Source organism: Hipposideros armiger, unplaced genomic scaffold (genome assembly GCF_001890085.2).
Source record: "Hipposideros armiger isolate ML-2016 unplaced genomic scaffold, ASM189008v1 scaffold_11, whole genome shotgun sequence".
Taxonomy (NCBI): Eukaryota; Metazoa; Chordata; class Mammalia; order Chiroptera; family Hipposideridae; genus Hipposideros; species Hipposideros armiger.
The window spans coordinates 5,154,517-5,167,235 of NW_017731361.1; the positions used below are offsets into that span (position 1 = coordinate 5,154,517).

The window sequence follows — 12,719 nt, forward strand, 5'->3', positions numbered from 1 at the left end:
ATAAAACTACAAGAGACTGAAAGGAAGTGACCACTCTTTTTTAGTAAAGAGTGTGTTCTGTGCCCCATTTTTAATTTATGAACTTTTGGGATGCTTTTTAGACATGTAGACTTGCTAATAGTTTCATCAGGAGTCCATTTGGCTTTGGAATTTGATGCTTATCTTATCCGAAAACTGTGATCTTAGAATTCCACCCTTAGCCACTTTATCTGGAAGTATTTTAGAAGTCCTTAATTACCTCAGTCTTCTCATCTGAATATTGGAAACTTTAGAGCCAACTTCCTGTCTGGCAGTGTTTCTGACACAGTAGGGTCTGTGAGGTGGGGGAAGCCATCTGTCTGAGACAGCAAGCTTGTTGATTTCCCTTCTCAGGACACAAGGTGTGTTAAACCTCCAGCCTTTTGGAGGTTTACTGAAGACTTTCCTGTGGTCAGGGCAAGAATTCAAATGCTGTCACAGAATTAGCCTTTGGCATTTTTACTTGCTTTTGTTAGAATTCCTAGTGGAAAAAAAACAAACAAAAAACAGTGTGATTCTAATAATTCTTCTGTTACATGTAATAATATATGTTGGTTGATATTACTCTATAATTGCCTAATTTGGATGAGTTCCATTTCTACATTTTTTTTTTTTAAAAGATTTTTGTTGGGGAATTGGGGGGATGGGAACAGTGCTAGGGAATTGGGGGAAGGGGAACAGACAAGTTGCTGTCATTTTTGTTCTTCAATCTAGTTGTGGAGGACGTTGCTTCACTGGCCCAAGTTGGCACCATCATTGCGCTTTTCCCGGGCAAGGCAGATCAGTCGCCGGCTTCTGGACGGCCGCTCACTGCGGCTGCTGGCCGCTCACGCTGGCTGCTGGCTACACATGGTAGCCCATGGCAACCCACTGCCACAGGGGCTGCAGCCTACGCCGTTGCCGGCGACCCATGGCAACCCAGCTCCAGGTTGAGCCGTTGTTCAGCATCTTAGCTGTGGAGGGCAGTGTCACTGGCCCTCATATGTGGGATCCGAACCGGGGCCCTCTGGCATCCCAAGCGAGTTCTTAACCATCGCGCCACTCGGCCGGCCCCATTTCTACATTTTTGAGCTCAGTTTTTTTTACTGTCCACTTTGATCTCTCAGTCGGTGTTCCTAGTAAATCAGGTAATGTATCTGTTAGCTTCTGTTGGGTAACAAATAACCACAAAACCTCATACAATAGACATTTATTTTTTACATATCTCTGGGGTTCAGCCATTCCAGGCTGGGCTCAGCTGGACGAATCTGTGAATCTGCTGATTAACATGGGCTTTCTTCTCCTCCTCCTTCCTTTCTTCTTCGCCTTTTCTTCTTCTTTTGTCTTTTTTTAAAATAAATCTTCAAAAATTTATTCTTGTATTACCTGGCATTCTCTTGTAGTAGATCAGTGTCTAGAGTTTTTTGAGAGGCAGTATAACATCAATGTTAAGGGCTTTAGAGCCAGACTGCTTAGATTTAAATCCCAGCTCAGCCATTTTCTAGCTGTGTGTTCTTGGGGAAGTCATTTATTTCTTTGAGCCTCAGTTTCCTCATCTGCAAAATGGGTAAATAATACCACCTACCATATAAAATGTTATGAGGATTAAATGAGTTTATTCATGTAAAATGCTTAGAACAGAGCTAACCCAATTAGCACCCATTATTATATATTTATTAGCACCCAGTTAATTGTTTTATTCTGAGAATGTATCAGCTTTAGCTACCTAGGGTCTCCTCAAAGGAGCAAAGGAGTCAGGTGCCAATATTAACAAGGCTCACCTGTTTTAATATAAATAGTCTTGGTAATTCTAAAAGTGTTAATTTACTGAATATCATAGAAAATACTGAAGACCCAGCTGCTGTGTCTGAGGAGCTCACAGCCTCATTCGGAAGCAAGGTGTGTATATTGGTGAGGTAGCCAAGGCAGCAAGTTCAGGGTCAGGTCGGACAGGATCGATGGTATAGAAGGGCCAGAGGGATTTAATGAGTAGAAAACCATTGTGGTTTGCAGGTGTTTCTCAGGTCATACAGTGAAGCACCTGGGGAGCTAATGACAATAATTTCTGATCTCAGGCTAGAATGAAGAGACAGTGACGGGGACTTGCCCAAAGTAAAATGAGAGGCTGGATGTAGGATTCCTATGTTTAACTGTCATTTTTCTACGGAAGTTCTTGTTTCTGAATGCACCAGCCTGTAGGCAGGCAGGTCAGTGGCTCAGGTAGCTGTGATTAGTAAGAGGAGATTTATCAGCGAAAATGCCACTGACTAACTCAGTGGTTCCCAGAGTCTTAGAGATACAAATGCTCAGGCTCTACCCCAGTAACCTGTATTTTAGTAAGCCCTCCGGGTGATTCCACTGCACATTCAAGTCTGAGCGACTGGCCTGGATTGTACAAAAGAACATGAAGTAACAACTGGTATTAGCTGAAACTGTGCCATGTACTGTGCTAATAGGAAGCACTTTATCTACATCGTGTCGTCCAGTCCTTATAATGTCTCGGAAGGTAGGTACTGTTGTTCAGATGAGGAAATGGAAACACATTTATTGATTTCTCCAAGTTCACATCTAGTAATAGCAGAACTAGACTGGTCTGGCTCTTAATCTCTATGAAGCAGCGTTTGATTTTTATGGATGGACAGGAAACCATGATGAAATCTATTGAACTAAATTGCTGAGGCACCTGGGGTAGGTATTCACATTTTGGGTTGGTTGCTGTCAAGGGAATCTTTGGCCATTCAAGGAGCCTCCTTGCCCATTGACTGTGTTATTTATTTCTTAGTAACTTCACGTACTAGGATGTTACTGACCTTCAGAAAAAGAAACAAGATTTTAGGGTTCCAAGGAAGAAAATCAGACTTCCGGGATCTAACCATGTTTTTTTTGTGTGCCCCAGAAACCTTTATTTTCTTGTTGAGGCACTGAACGTCCTGGAGATTTGGAGTGCAGATAATGGCACACTGACAAGTTGCTGTCCTTTTGTTCTTCAGTCTAGTTGTGGAGGATGTTGCTTCACTGGCCCAAGCTGGCACCATCATTGCGCTCTTCCTGGGCAAAGCAGATCAGTCGCCGGCTTCTGGACGGCCGCTCACCGCGGCTGCTGACCGCTCACCCTGGCTGCCGACTACACATGGTAGCTTATGGCAACCCACTGCAGCAGGGTCGTTGCTGGCGACCCATGGCAGCCCAGCTCCAGGTTGAGCTGTTGTTCAGCATCTTAGCTGTGGAGGGCAGTGTCACTGGCCCTCATATGTGGGATCCGAACCGGGGCCCTCTGGCGTTCCAAGCCAGTTCTTAACCAACGTGCCACTCGGCCGGCCCAATGAGTGCTTCTTGATAGCCGTTGTACATTAGTTTGCCAGGGCTGCAGTAACAAAGTCCCACAAAAGTCTTAGAGCAATAAGAATTTATTGCCTCATCGTTGTAAAGGCCAGAAGTCCTAGATCAAGGTGTCGGCTGGGCCACGCATGCACCCTCTGAAGCCTGTCGGGAAATTATCCTTCCTTCCCTCTTCCCACCTTCCCGTGATTTGCTGCAGGGTTCGGCTCTCCTCGCTTTGTAGCCGCATCACCCTGCCCCTCGTCTTCACTTGGCTGCCTTCCCTCTGTGTTTCTCTGTGTCCACATTTCCCCCTTTTATAAGGACACCAGTCATTTTAGGGGAAGACCTAATGGCTTCATTTTAATTTGATTACCTCTGTAAAAACTATTTCTAAATAAAATCACATTCTGAGGTCCTGGGGGTTAGGACTTCAACATATCTTTGGGGAGGGGGTGTAGAATAGGGTGGGGTCAGATTGGGGGGGTAATGACACAATTTAACCCATGACTGTGGCTCTTGTATGAATGAAAACAACCTAAATTTATCCGATAGCCCAGAATGATGCAGCCAGCACTAAGTGAAGCAGTTACATGTTTGCTTATTTAAAAAAAAATAAGTTAGATCTGGGTTGTCAGCTAGAAAATAGGAGTAGTTATTTTGTTGCTGTTGTTTTGTTTTTCAGTTATTCTCTGAGGCGAATGAGGCGAACAAGGATGAGGAAGAAGGCAAAGGGGGGTGGGGAAGGTATTTTTTGGCATCTCCTTGGTGGGTCTATGTTTCTGTGTTGCTGCCTGTTCAGGGAGGAGCCTGGGTGGGGGGTGGGACTTATTTGATAAGCAGGTGAGGCTACCGCAAGCTCTTCCTCTGTGTGTGTGAGTACAAGTGTTTCTCTGAGGCAGACCGGCCTTTCCACCTCTGGAGTCCTTCTGTGGGCCTTGCCCAGCCTTCTGAGGAGCAGACTGTCCTTTCCCACCGGGTAATAGGTTAAAAGGTTCATACAGTTTGTGGGAAGGGGGGTGTCAGGAAGTGGGAGAGGGGAGAAAATGTACTGCGAGGGTAGAAGGAAGGGAAGTAGGCCAAAGATAGCAACGCCTAAGGAATCATTTCCCGCAGAAAAACGGACAGTCATGCATGATAACCAAAGGAAGCGAAAAGCAGAAGAAACATTGGGAAGTCTGCCTTTGGAGCACTTGTGTGTATGCCCAGGTGGCATCTTAGTGATGTGATTGAGACATTTAATGACCGTGAGCAAGGGAGGCCCTGTTGGCTTTAAGTGAAGGGTAAATCAGAGTGACTAGGAGGCATGATTTAGAATTAGCTCTTACCGTCTCATTTTTCTGTTGTGGAGGATGGCTCAGCGCCTCGGGAAAGGGATGGGGTACAGCACACACCAACAGCAGGGAGGGAGGAACTCGAACAGGTCTCGTCGTGAATGCCGACAGTGGGTTTGGCACAAGAGCCCCTTCTCTCCCACTGGAGCCATCCAGAAGGAAAAGTATGGGCCTCCTCAAAAAAGTCTTCATCTTTGAAGACAAGAGCTCATTATTAGCCTTTGGTGACTATGTGAGTTACTACTCACCCATTCATTGATTTAGGTTAGGGATCTGTTGGCGGTGCCATTAGATGTTCTTATAGCCAGAAGACCCAGCAATGCCTGCTCCCCCACCTCCCATGAGGGGATCTGAGGGGATAGATGCTCTGGGGATGGTGGCAGTGGGAAGTCAAGGGGCCACGTTGTTGTAAATTGGGTTTTACTGACTCCCCAGCATAGAACGCTGATAAACTGGTCTGGGCCTGTGGCTTAGCCCAAAGACAGGTCTCCCCCATGAGCTCAGGTAGAGTAAGTAGCACATACCTGGGTGCTTCCCATACCTGCCACAAGCAAGGTGGGAGAGTAGGGGGGTGGGGATGAGTTCCCTTCACCTCATTCTTAGGGCTGCCTCTTAGAAAAGGAGAGTTAGGTGAAAATAAGTGGGACTGTGTTTATTAAGTAAAGGTCTATTCATTTAGGGTCTGAGAAACTAAACACAGCAATATAAAGTAAAGCAAATGCGTCTGATGTCACATGTGGTGGAGGCAGGGCAGGGAGGTCAGAGTGGACCACCCAGAACACGTGAGTTGGCATTGAGAAGTTCAAGTTAGAACAGGGATGGCCCCCAAATGCAGTAGGACTGAGCCTGTGATGGAGGTCAGGTTCTGGTTCTTCTAAACCTTGTTCACTCTTTTGGTATAATCTCTTGTCAGGTAGAGATTTGGAACTGAGGCAAGGTGTGTAGAACTTGGGAAAGGGGCCAGCTTAGCATAACAACAGTGAGCTTTGCATATAGGCTCTGAGAGGAAAGACTGCAGGAACAATTATTTAGCTTGGAGAATGGACGGCTGGCAGGGGCCCAGGGACATTAATAGTTTTTAAGTATATGAAGACATGTTGTAAGAATTTTGGTGAACAGATGTTTTCACTCTTCACTAAAGACAAGACTAAACAATGAATGGGCTTACTTTTAGCCCGAGGCAATTTAAATGAGAATTTCAGAAACCATCATAACTGAAAATGTGGCAACATGGGAGGATTTTAATAAAGGAATCCATAGTGTTTACTTGCAGATAATTTAGGGAAAGCACAGCAACACACTTGAGCTGATGTCTGACCAGGAGGATTTTCTTTGATTTCACTTTGCCTGTGAGGCTGCGGACTCAGAACACACCGGCTTCCTTTCCTCCCTTGCTTGTTGGTTGTCAACATAACCACACCCTTCTGCACGACAACCTGATATTACAAGTGTACTGGAAGGAGACCGAGTTGGAGTCCTGGTCTTCAATATCTGAGAAAATGATTTTCTTAGGAGTTGGTGAGGATCACAGGGTAAGAGCTTGGGTGTCGGTGTCAAGGAGACCTGGTTTGAAATCCTGGCTGCCACCAACTGTGTGTGTTGGGGCAATGCCACCTACTGTGTGTTTTGGGGCAAGTTACTTGACCTCTCTGAACCTGTTTTCTTATTATTAAAATGGAGATAACAGTAGTGCTTACCTCATAGGTGGTCGTGAGTATTCAGTGAGATAGGGCACATAAAGTTACAGTGCCTGGCATACAAATGGTGCTCAGTAAGTGTTAGCCATTAAAACTTTCAAATCATGTTTGGGAACGCAGATATAGCTATGCTTACCTCTTTACCTGGCTTATGTGAACCCTGCCTTTCTATCTCCATTACAGCTCCTGGCATTCTTGCAAGGACTCTTCACTTTTTATCACCATGGTTATGAACTGGCCAAGGATTTCAGTGACTTCAAGACGCAGCTGACCATTAGCATACAGAACGTGAGTGGGCAAAGGCACCGACTTCCTTTCCCTGGTTAAGGAAAGGAAGAAACAAACTGTGGCTCTGGGTTTTGGCATGCCCGTGAGGAGGAGGAGCCTTGCTTGGGTTCAAAGGGCAGCTGGGGGCAGGCATTTCTAGGGTGCTTGCTGGCCCCAGCTTAGGACATCATCTTCTTCACCATTATTTCAAAGCACTATTTATGTTTTCGGAAGCGCCGCTGCTGATTATGTTTTAAATCCGTAGCACCAGTGTCAGGATTTCCTCTGGCAGTGGAAGCCCCACCCGCCCCCACCCAGCCCCCCTTCTGTGCATCTAGCTGCCTGGCCACACAAGACCCTGGAGTGCATGTGCAGGGGGTGAGGGTGGGGCACACACGCTGACCTCCAGCTCAAAGGATGTGCTCTTGTTCAACTCTCCGTAAGGCTGACAGGAAATCCGCGTTGGTGTGGTTTACTCCCAATCTCCTCTCCCAAATCTTAAACAGCAGGACCGTTAGGTGCTCAGAATCCTGTCTAGGGCCCTTTGTTAGCAGTGAGTAGGGCTCAGGCTCCCTTGTCAGTGTGACTAGGCTGTATCAGTCTGCATGTTGTCTTTGTCCCGGGATGATCCTGTGTAGAAAGGAAACCCAGTGCATCTGGGTGGGTTGTATCGCATGGCTTCTAGAAGCCTGCCGTTTGCCTCCACATGCTTCTCTGTGTCTTCTGAGAGAACAGGAAGTTGCAGAGTCTCGGAAAAGGTTTCACAAAGCATGGCTTCCCCTTTGGCTGGCCTCCCCAGAAGACTGACTCTAAAGTGGAGATTTACACGTAGCAGGTTTAGCAGGAGCAATGTTGGCAGAAACACCTGTGAGAGAGTGAGGCCCGTGCAGAAGTTGAGCTGTGATGCAGTTGCCACAGAGGTCTCAGTCAATGCCATGGGCCCCCGGGAGCAGAGATGTCTATGAGAGTGGCCAGAATAGAAGCAGAGGGGCCAGGCTTTAGGCCCTGTCCCCTTTTGTCCCTAGACTAGTCATTAGGTGGGTGCAGGCTGTCCCAGGGAAGGGAGTACCCTCAGTGAAGCAGCTCCCTTTGGAGGAGGGAACCATCTGAGCCATCAGTAAGCAGCGTTCCCTGCTGCTGGAGAAATGAGTCTTTGGGTTCTGAGGGGGAGCTGGGTGGTGTACCCTCCCATGAACCATCTGACTCAGACTCACCTGGAATGCTTGTGTCAAATGCACATTTCTGGGCCCAGAGGTACTCAGTTCATCTTTTGGGCTGAGGCCTGTGCCTTTGCATTTTCTCCAAGTTCCTCAGGTGATTTTGATGGTCCCTAGATTTTGAGAGACATTCTGAGATAGGACGTTAGGTCAAGATATACTCCTTGACTATTTGCCTAGTTCTTAGATGGCTGACATTGGCATTAAATTATCTGATTTTAGATCTAAGGATTCTATTGGTTGATGTTCTGAATTGTTGAAGGTGGGAATAGGGTTTTATTTCTGTGATTTGAATAAAATTCCTTTCATCCTAGACAAGAAATCGCTTTGAAGGCACCAGGTCAGAAGTGGAATCACTGATGAAAAAGATGAAGGAGAACCCCCTTGAACACAAGACCATCAGTCCCTACACCATGGAAGGGTACCTCTACGTGCAGGAGAAACGTGAGTGCCCGGGGTCACCGATAGCTTGGGGATGCCTTTTGTCCGGAAGGTGGAGGGTGTATCCAGTAGTGCCTGACCTAGAGTTGTGTTTTGTAAGCACAGGTTTCGATGAGTGAGAGTAAATTTATAGTTTAGTTTTCCAACGGAAAGGTGACATCCATAATCTTGTCTACCACCAAGGGACACAATTCTGTTTTCTTTGTAACTAGGAATTCCCTTGGGAACCTGGAATGCATTGAGGCTCTTTTCTCCCTCGTGTCACTCTACTCCTGAGGTGCCGGTACCCTCAGTTTAGCTTTAAATATGGTACCCTTGGCATAGAGGCCTTGGAAAGATCTTGCATGCTACACCTAATTGTCAATGAGCAGTCATTTTCTTTGGTGGACTTTGTATTTAGTGACTTTGTTTTTATTTGAGACTTGTTTCAGCAAGGCCCAAACAATCATGACTTAGGCCCTTCCCTTCTTCTCCTCAACTCTGGTCATCCCAACACATAAAGTTTATGAAAAGTAGAAACGAAAGCTCACTCCCAGAGCCAGGGAAAACATTCATTGTTCTGTTGGTATGCTGTCAAGGAAAGCAGTGCCAGGTGCTGGTGACCCGGATTTTTCAGTGATGACTCAAATTCATGCACGAGGCCTGGGAAAGGCTGTGTGATGGGGCCGTGCTATTAGGGTAGCACTCCCAGACTTAATTCACACTTGCCATGCTAACGAGACAAGGAAGTCAGTTTTTCCTTATAATAGATGGCTCTTCTAGCCTCGCATTCCTGCTTTTTTGCTGAACTCATTTCTCCTCCAGGATTTTTGCTGGTTTTATGCTCTTTCATGTCCTTCTGTTGATTTCGGGTTAGGCAAATGTCTTCACTCCTGGAAGCTTCCCAATGGAACAGAATCCTCTTGGTTTCAGTGGTTATTCTATATAGTGATTTTTCAAAAATTTGCTTGGGCTTAAAATCATTCCCTGGTGATAATGGGGGCATTAGTGGGTTCGAGGTTGAAGCATCAGTTGTGATGAGGATTTTACATTTCTCATTCTTGCAGGGATGAGCTTGTTGAGGTTTGTAAGAAACAGAAGCTACTTCTGTTCTGTGTTTCATATATACCTGATATTAGGTGATGCCTTCTTTGCTCAATGAGAAGATCTACCCCAAAAAGTTTAAGGCCAACTTGAAAATATAAATTTTTAGGGATGTAAAAATATAGTTCAATGTCGGCTTATAATAATTTATTACTATTGTTCTTACATACATAAAATCAGTATTGCTTTTTTGCACTCACATTACATTATACAGTTTTATTCAAATGTTTCATGTGCTCTTTCAACGTTAATGTCTTGATTGTCATTAGAACCATGTTTTGATTCTCTGACACAGTAGTCCAAGCATTGGGATACAGCTTTTTTTTGTTTGAAAGTTCTTGTAACTTGTTATTTTGGAAATAATCTTAAACTTACAGGAGGTTGCAAGGATACTAACAGAACAACCACATGACCTTTACCCCAATGCACTAATTTTTATTTTTCCACAATTGCGTCATTCTTTCTCTGTGTGGGTGTGTGTTTATGCACAATGCACATCACAGTCACAGATACATGCACAATCTTAATTTTTTCTGAACCATTTGAGAACAGGTTGCATGCACCAGGCTCCTTTACTTCACTGTGTATTTTCTAAAAATAAGGACATCCTTTTATGTAACTATAGTACCATATCCAGGAAATCTAATGTTGATAAGATATTTAACCTAAATGACATTTCATACCACAGTTTTGTAAGTTGTCCCAGTAATACCCTTACAGAGCATTTTGTTTTCCTCCAGTGCAGGATGTCATACCGCATTTAGTTGTCATGACTTTAATCTCCTTTATCTGCAACACTTCTTCCGCCTTTCTTTGCCTCTCATGACACTGACAGTTTTGAAGAATATAGGGCAGTTCTTTTATATATTTTCCTTCAGTGTGGGTTCGTCTAATGTTTCCTCAAGATTAGATTCAGGGTAAGCATCCTTAGTCAAATCCTATACAAGTAACATTGTTTTCTCCTCTGGGTACCACATCTGGGGCACAAGATGGCCCTCTGTCCCTCAGTGGTGATGCTAATTTTGATTACCCAGTCAAGATATTTTCTGGTTTATCCTCTGTATAGTCACTATTCCCCCTCTGCAACTAATTAGCAGTCTGTGGGGTGACACCTTGAGACCACATACATATCCTTCTTGTCATTGAACTTTGCCCCCCGTAGACCAGCATCCATTGACAGTCCTGCCTGAACTGATCTTTACTATGATGGTTGCATGATGGCTGCAAAATGGTGATTTCTCATCTCTGCCCATCTCCACATTTATTAGTTGCTGTTTAGTGTGCTGTAAGGGAGTGACCTCCCTTCTCTTCCTCCCTTCCTACCTCCCTCCCTTCTTACATCCATCCATCCCATCCTATCCATCCATCCATCCATCCATCCATCCATCCATCCATCCATCCATCCATCTCATTCATCCATCCATCCATCCATCCATCCATCCATCCATCCATCCATCCATCCATCTATCCATCCTATCCATCCATCCCATCCATCCCATCCATCCCATCCATCCATCCATCCATCCATCCATCCATCCATCCATCCATTCATCCATCCCATCCTTCCATCCATCCATCCATCCTATCCTTCCATCCATCCATCCATTCATCCTTCCATCCTTCCTTCTATTATCAGTTTTGACATATAGATTCCCATTTTAGTCATATGGTAAATTTATTACTGTCCTTATTTGTTTTAGTGCTCAAATTGTCCAAAATACAGCACTTTTGGAATCTTTGTGTTGTGCTACCACTGGAATTTTTTCTCTAACTTACAAAAATACATTGGAATGGTTGGTATTTTCATTTGTCTTTAATGTTCTAATGTAGACACTGTATTGCTTTTTAAGTATACTGACTGACATCCAACACTTCCAGTGGGCAGGCAATACCCTGAAAAATAATTATTAAATGTTTGCTAAATCTCTTTTCGTGTTATCCTTTTTCTCCATTTTTGCTTTGTGATCTCTGTAAGCATCCAAGACTAGTATTGACTGAGGTCCTTTTAGGCTAATGGTGCCAATGATGCCTTCTTCCTCCAATAGTACTTCGTTGTTCAAAATAAATAATTGGCTGAGCACTGGGTAACTTTGTCATCATTTGACTGCGGGGCATCTTCCTTTTTCCTAAGGGATAATTTTGAGTCACAAACTCAGATTACATTTGGACATTTACAGTTACTTCCATTCTACATGGTGTCTCTGTGTCTCTGAGTTCCCTTGTCTGTTTTTCAGATCTTCTTGAGTTCTGCCAAAAGTGAAAATTAGGGGCTTGGAAGTAGGTCAGAGTCCTTGTGTGTCAGTGCACATAGTCACAGAGCAGCCGTGTGGGAAGCATGAAGTCATCGCAGCAGCTGGAAATGGTGACAAGCGCTTTGAGGAGCCTTTCTATGCTCTTTCCTCAGCCGTCTTACTCCAGTCAGGGTAGAGAAAGGAAACTTCACATGGAGATTGATGATGGGAAAGTAAATTCATTTCCCCAGGGAACCTCTGCTTCCCTTACATTTTAAGACCCGTTGGGTGTAGCATTTAGTGGGAAGCGGTCTTCCTTGGTCCCTGGGGAAAGCCCTGAATCAGTTCCATTTCCAGCCTGTGGGAATCAGATTTCCGCCTGTTCCAGTCTAGCTGGTGTGGAGAATATATTGCCCCTAGAAACAGTTTAAGGGTAGGTGAGCATTGTGGGTTGCGGGTTGTGTGTTTTTGCGGCATGCAGTGGACATATGGAGACGTTTCATGGGAAGTATTACCTTGCAGGTCACTTTGGAACTTCGTGGGTGAAGCACTACTGTACATATCAGCGGGATTCCAAACAAATCACCATGGTACCATTTGACCAAAAGTCAGGAGGAAAGGGGGTGAGTTCATTTTTTAAATTTCATGCTCGATTTGTTTGGCTAACGAATACTAATTATAACGCATGTATAAAGTAACACTTCCAGTGTTTCGCTGTAATTTTTAAAATTTTTATATAGTAGTTCCAGAAGGCATAGTACCCTAAAAGGTAACTAAAACATGATGATTATTCTTAGCTCTAAATTATATGAAGAATCACAACTAAGAAAGATTCTTGTATTTCACATATGTGCAATAGTAAGTGTGTCAAATGTAATTAGATGCTGCGAATTCTTGAATGACCTCATCCTTTGAAATTGATGCATGTCACTCTCGCTTGGTACCTACAGGGCTGCCAGTTGGCAGTTTTGATGTTCCAGTTATCTACTGCTGTGTAACAGATCACCCCAAAACTTAGCAACTTTTAAAACAAAACCAATCATTTTAGTATTTCTCATAGTTTCTGGAGGTTGGCGAGCATTTGGATGGGTGGTTTGGGCTCAGGGTTTCTCATGCGTCTCTAATCAGATGGTG

The 12,719-nt window shown here is 44.5% G+C and overlaps 1 protein-coding gene across 5 annotated transcripts in view; it reads left to right on the forward strand.

Annotated features, from left to right (window-relative positions):
- The window catches only part of ARHGAP26 (Rho GTPase activating protein 26), a 426,643-nt gene that overhangs the window by 120,739 nt on the left and 293,185 nt on the right, over positions 1 to 12,719 (forward strand). For all 5 annotated transcript variants that reach the window (XM_019663136.1, XM_019663126.1, XM_019663152.1 and 2 more), the window contains exons 7-9: positions 6,530 to 6,634; positions 8,145 to 8,274; positions 12,108 to 12,208. In XM_019663136.1, the coding sequence (XP_019518681.1) occupies positions 6,530 to 6,634; positions 8,145 to 8,274; positions 12,108 to 12,208 (336 nt within the window). The remainder of the gene's footprint in view (positions 1 to 6,529; positions 6,635 to 8,144; positions 8,275 to 12,107; positions 12,209 to 12,719) is intronic.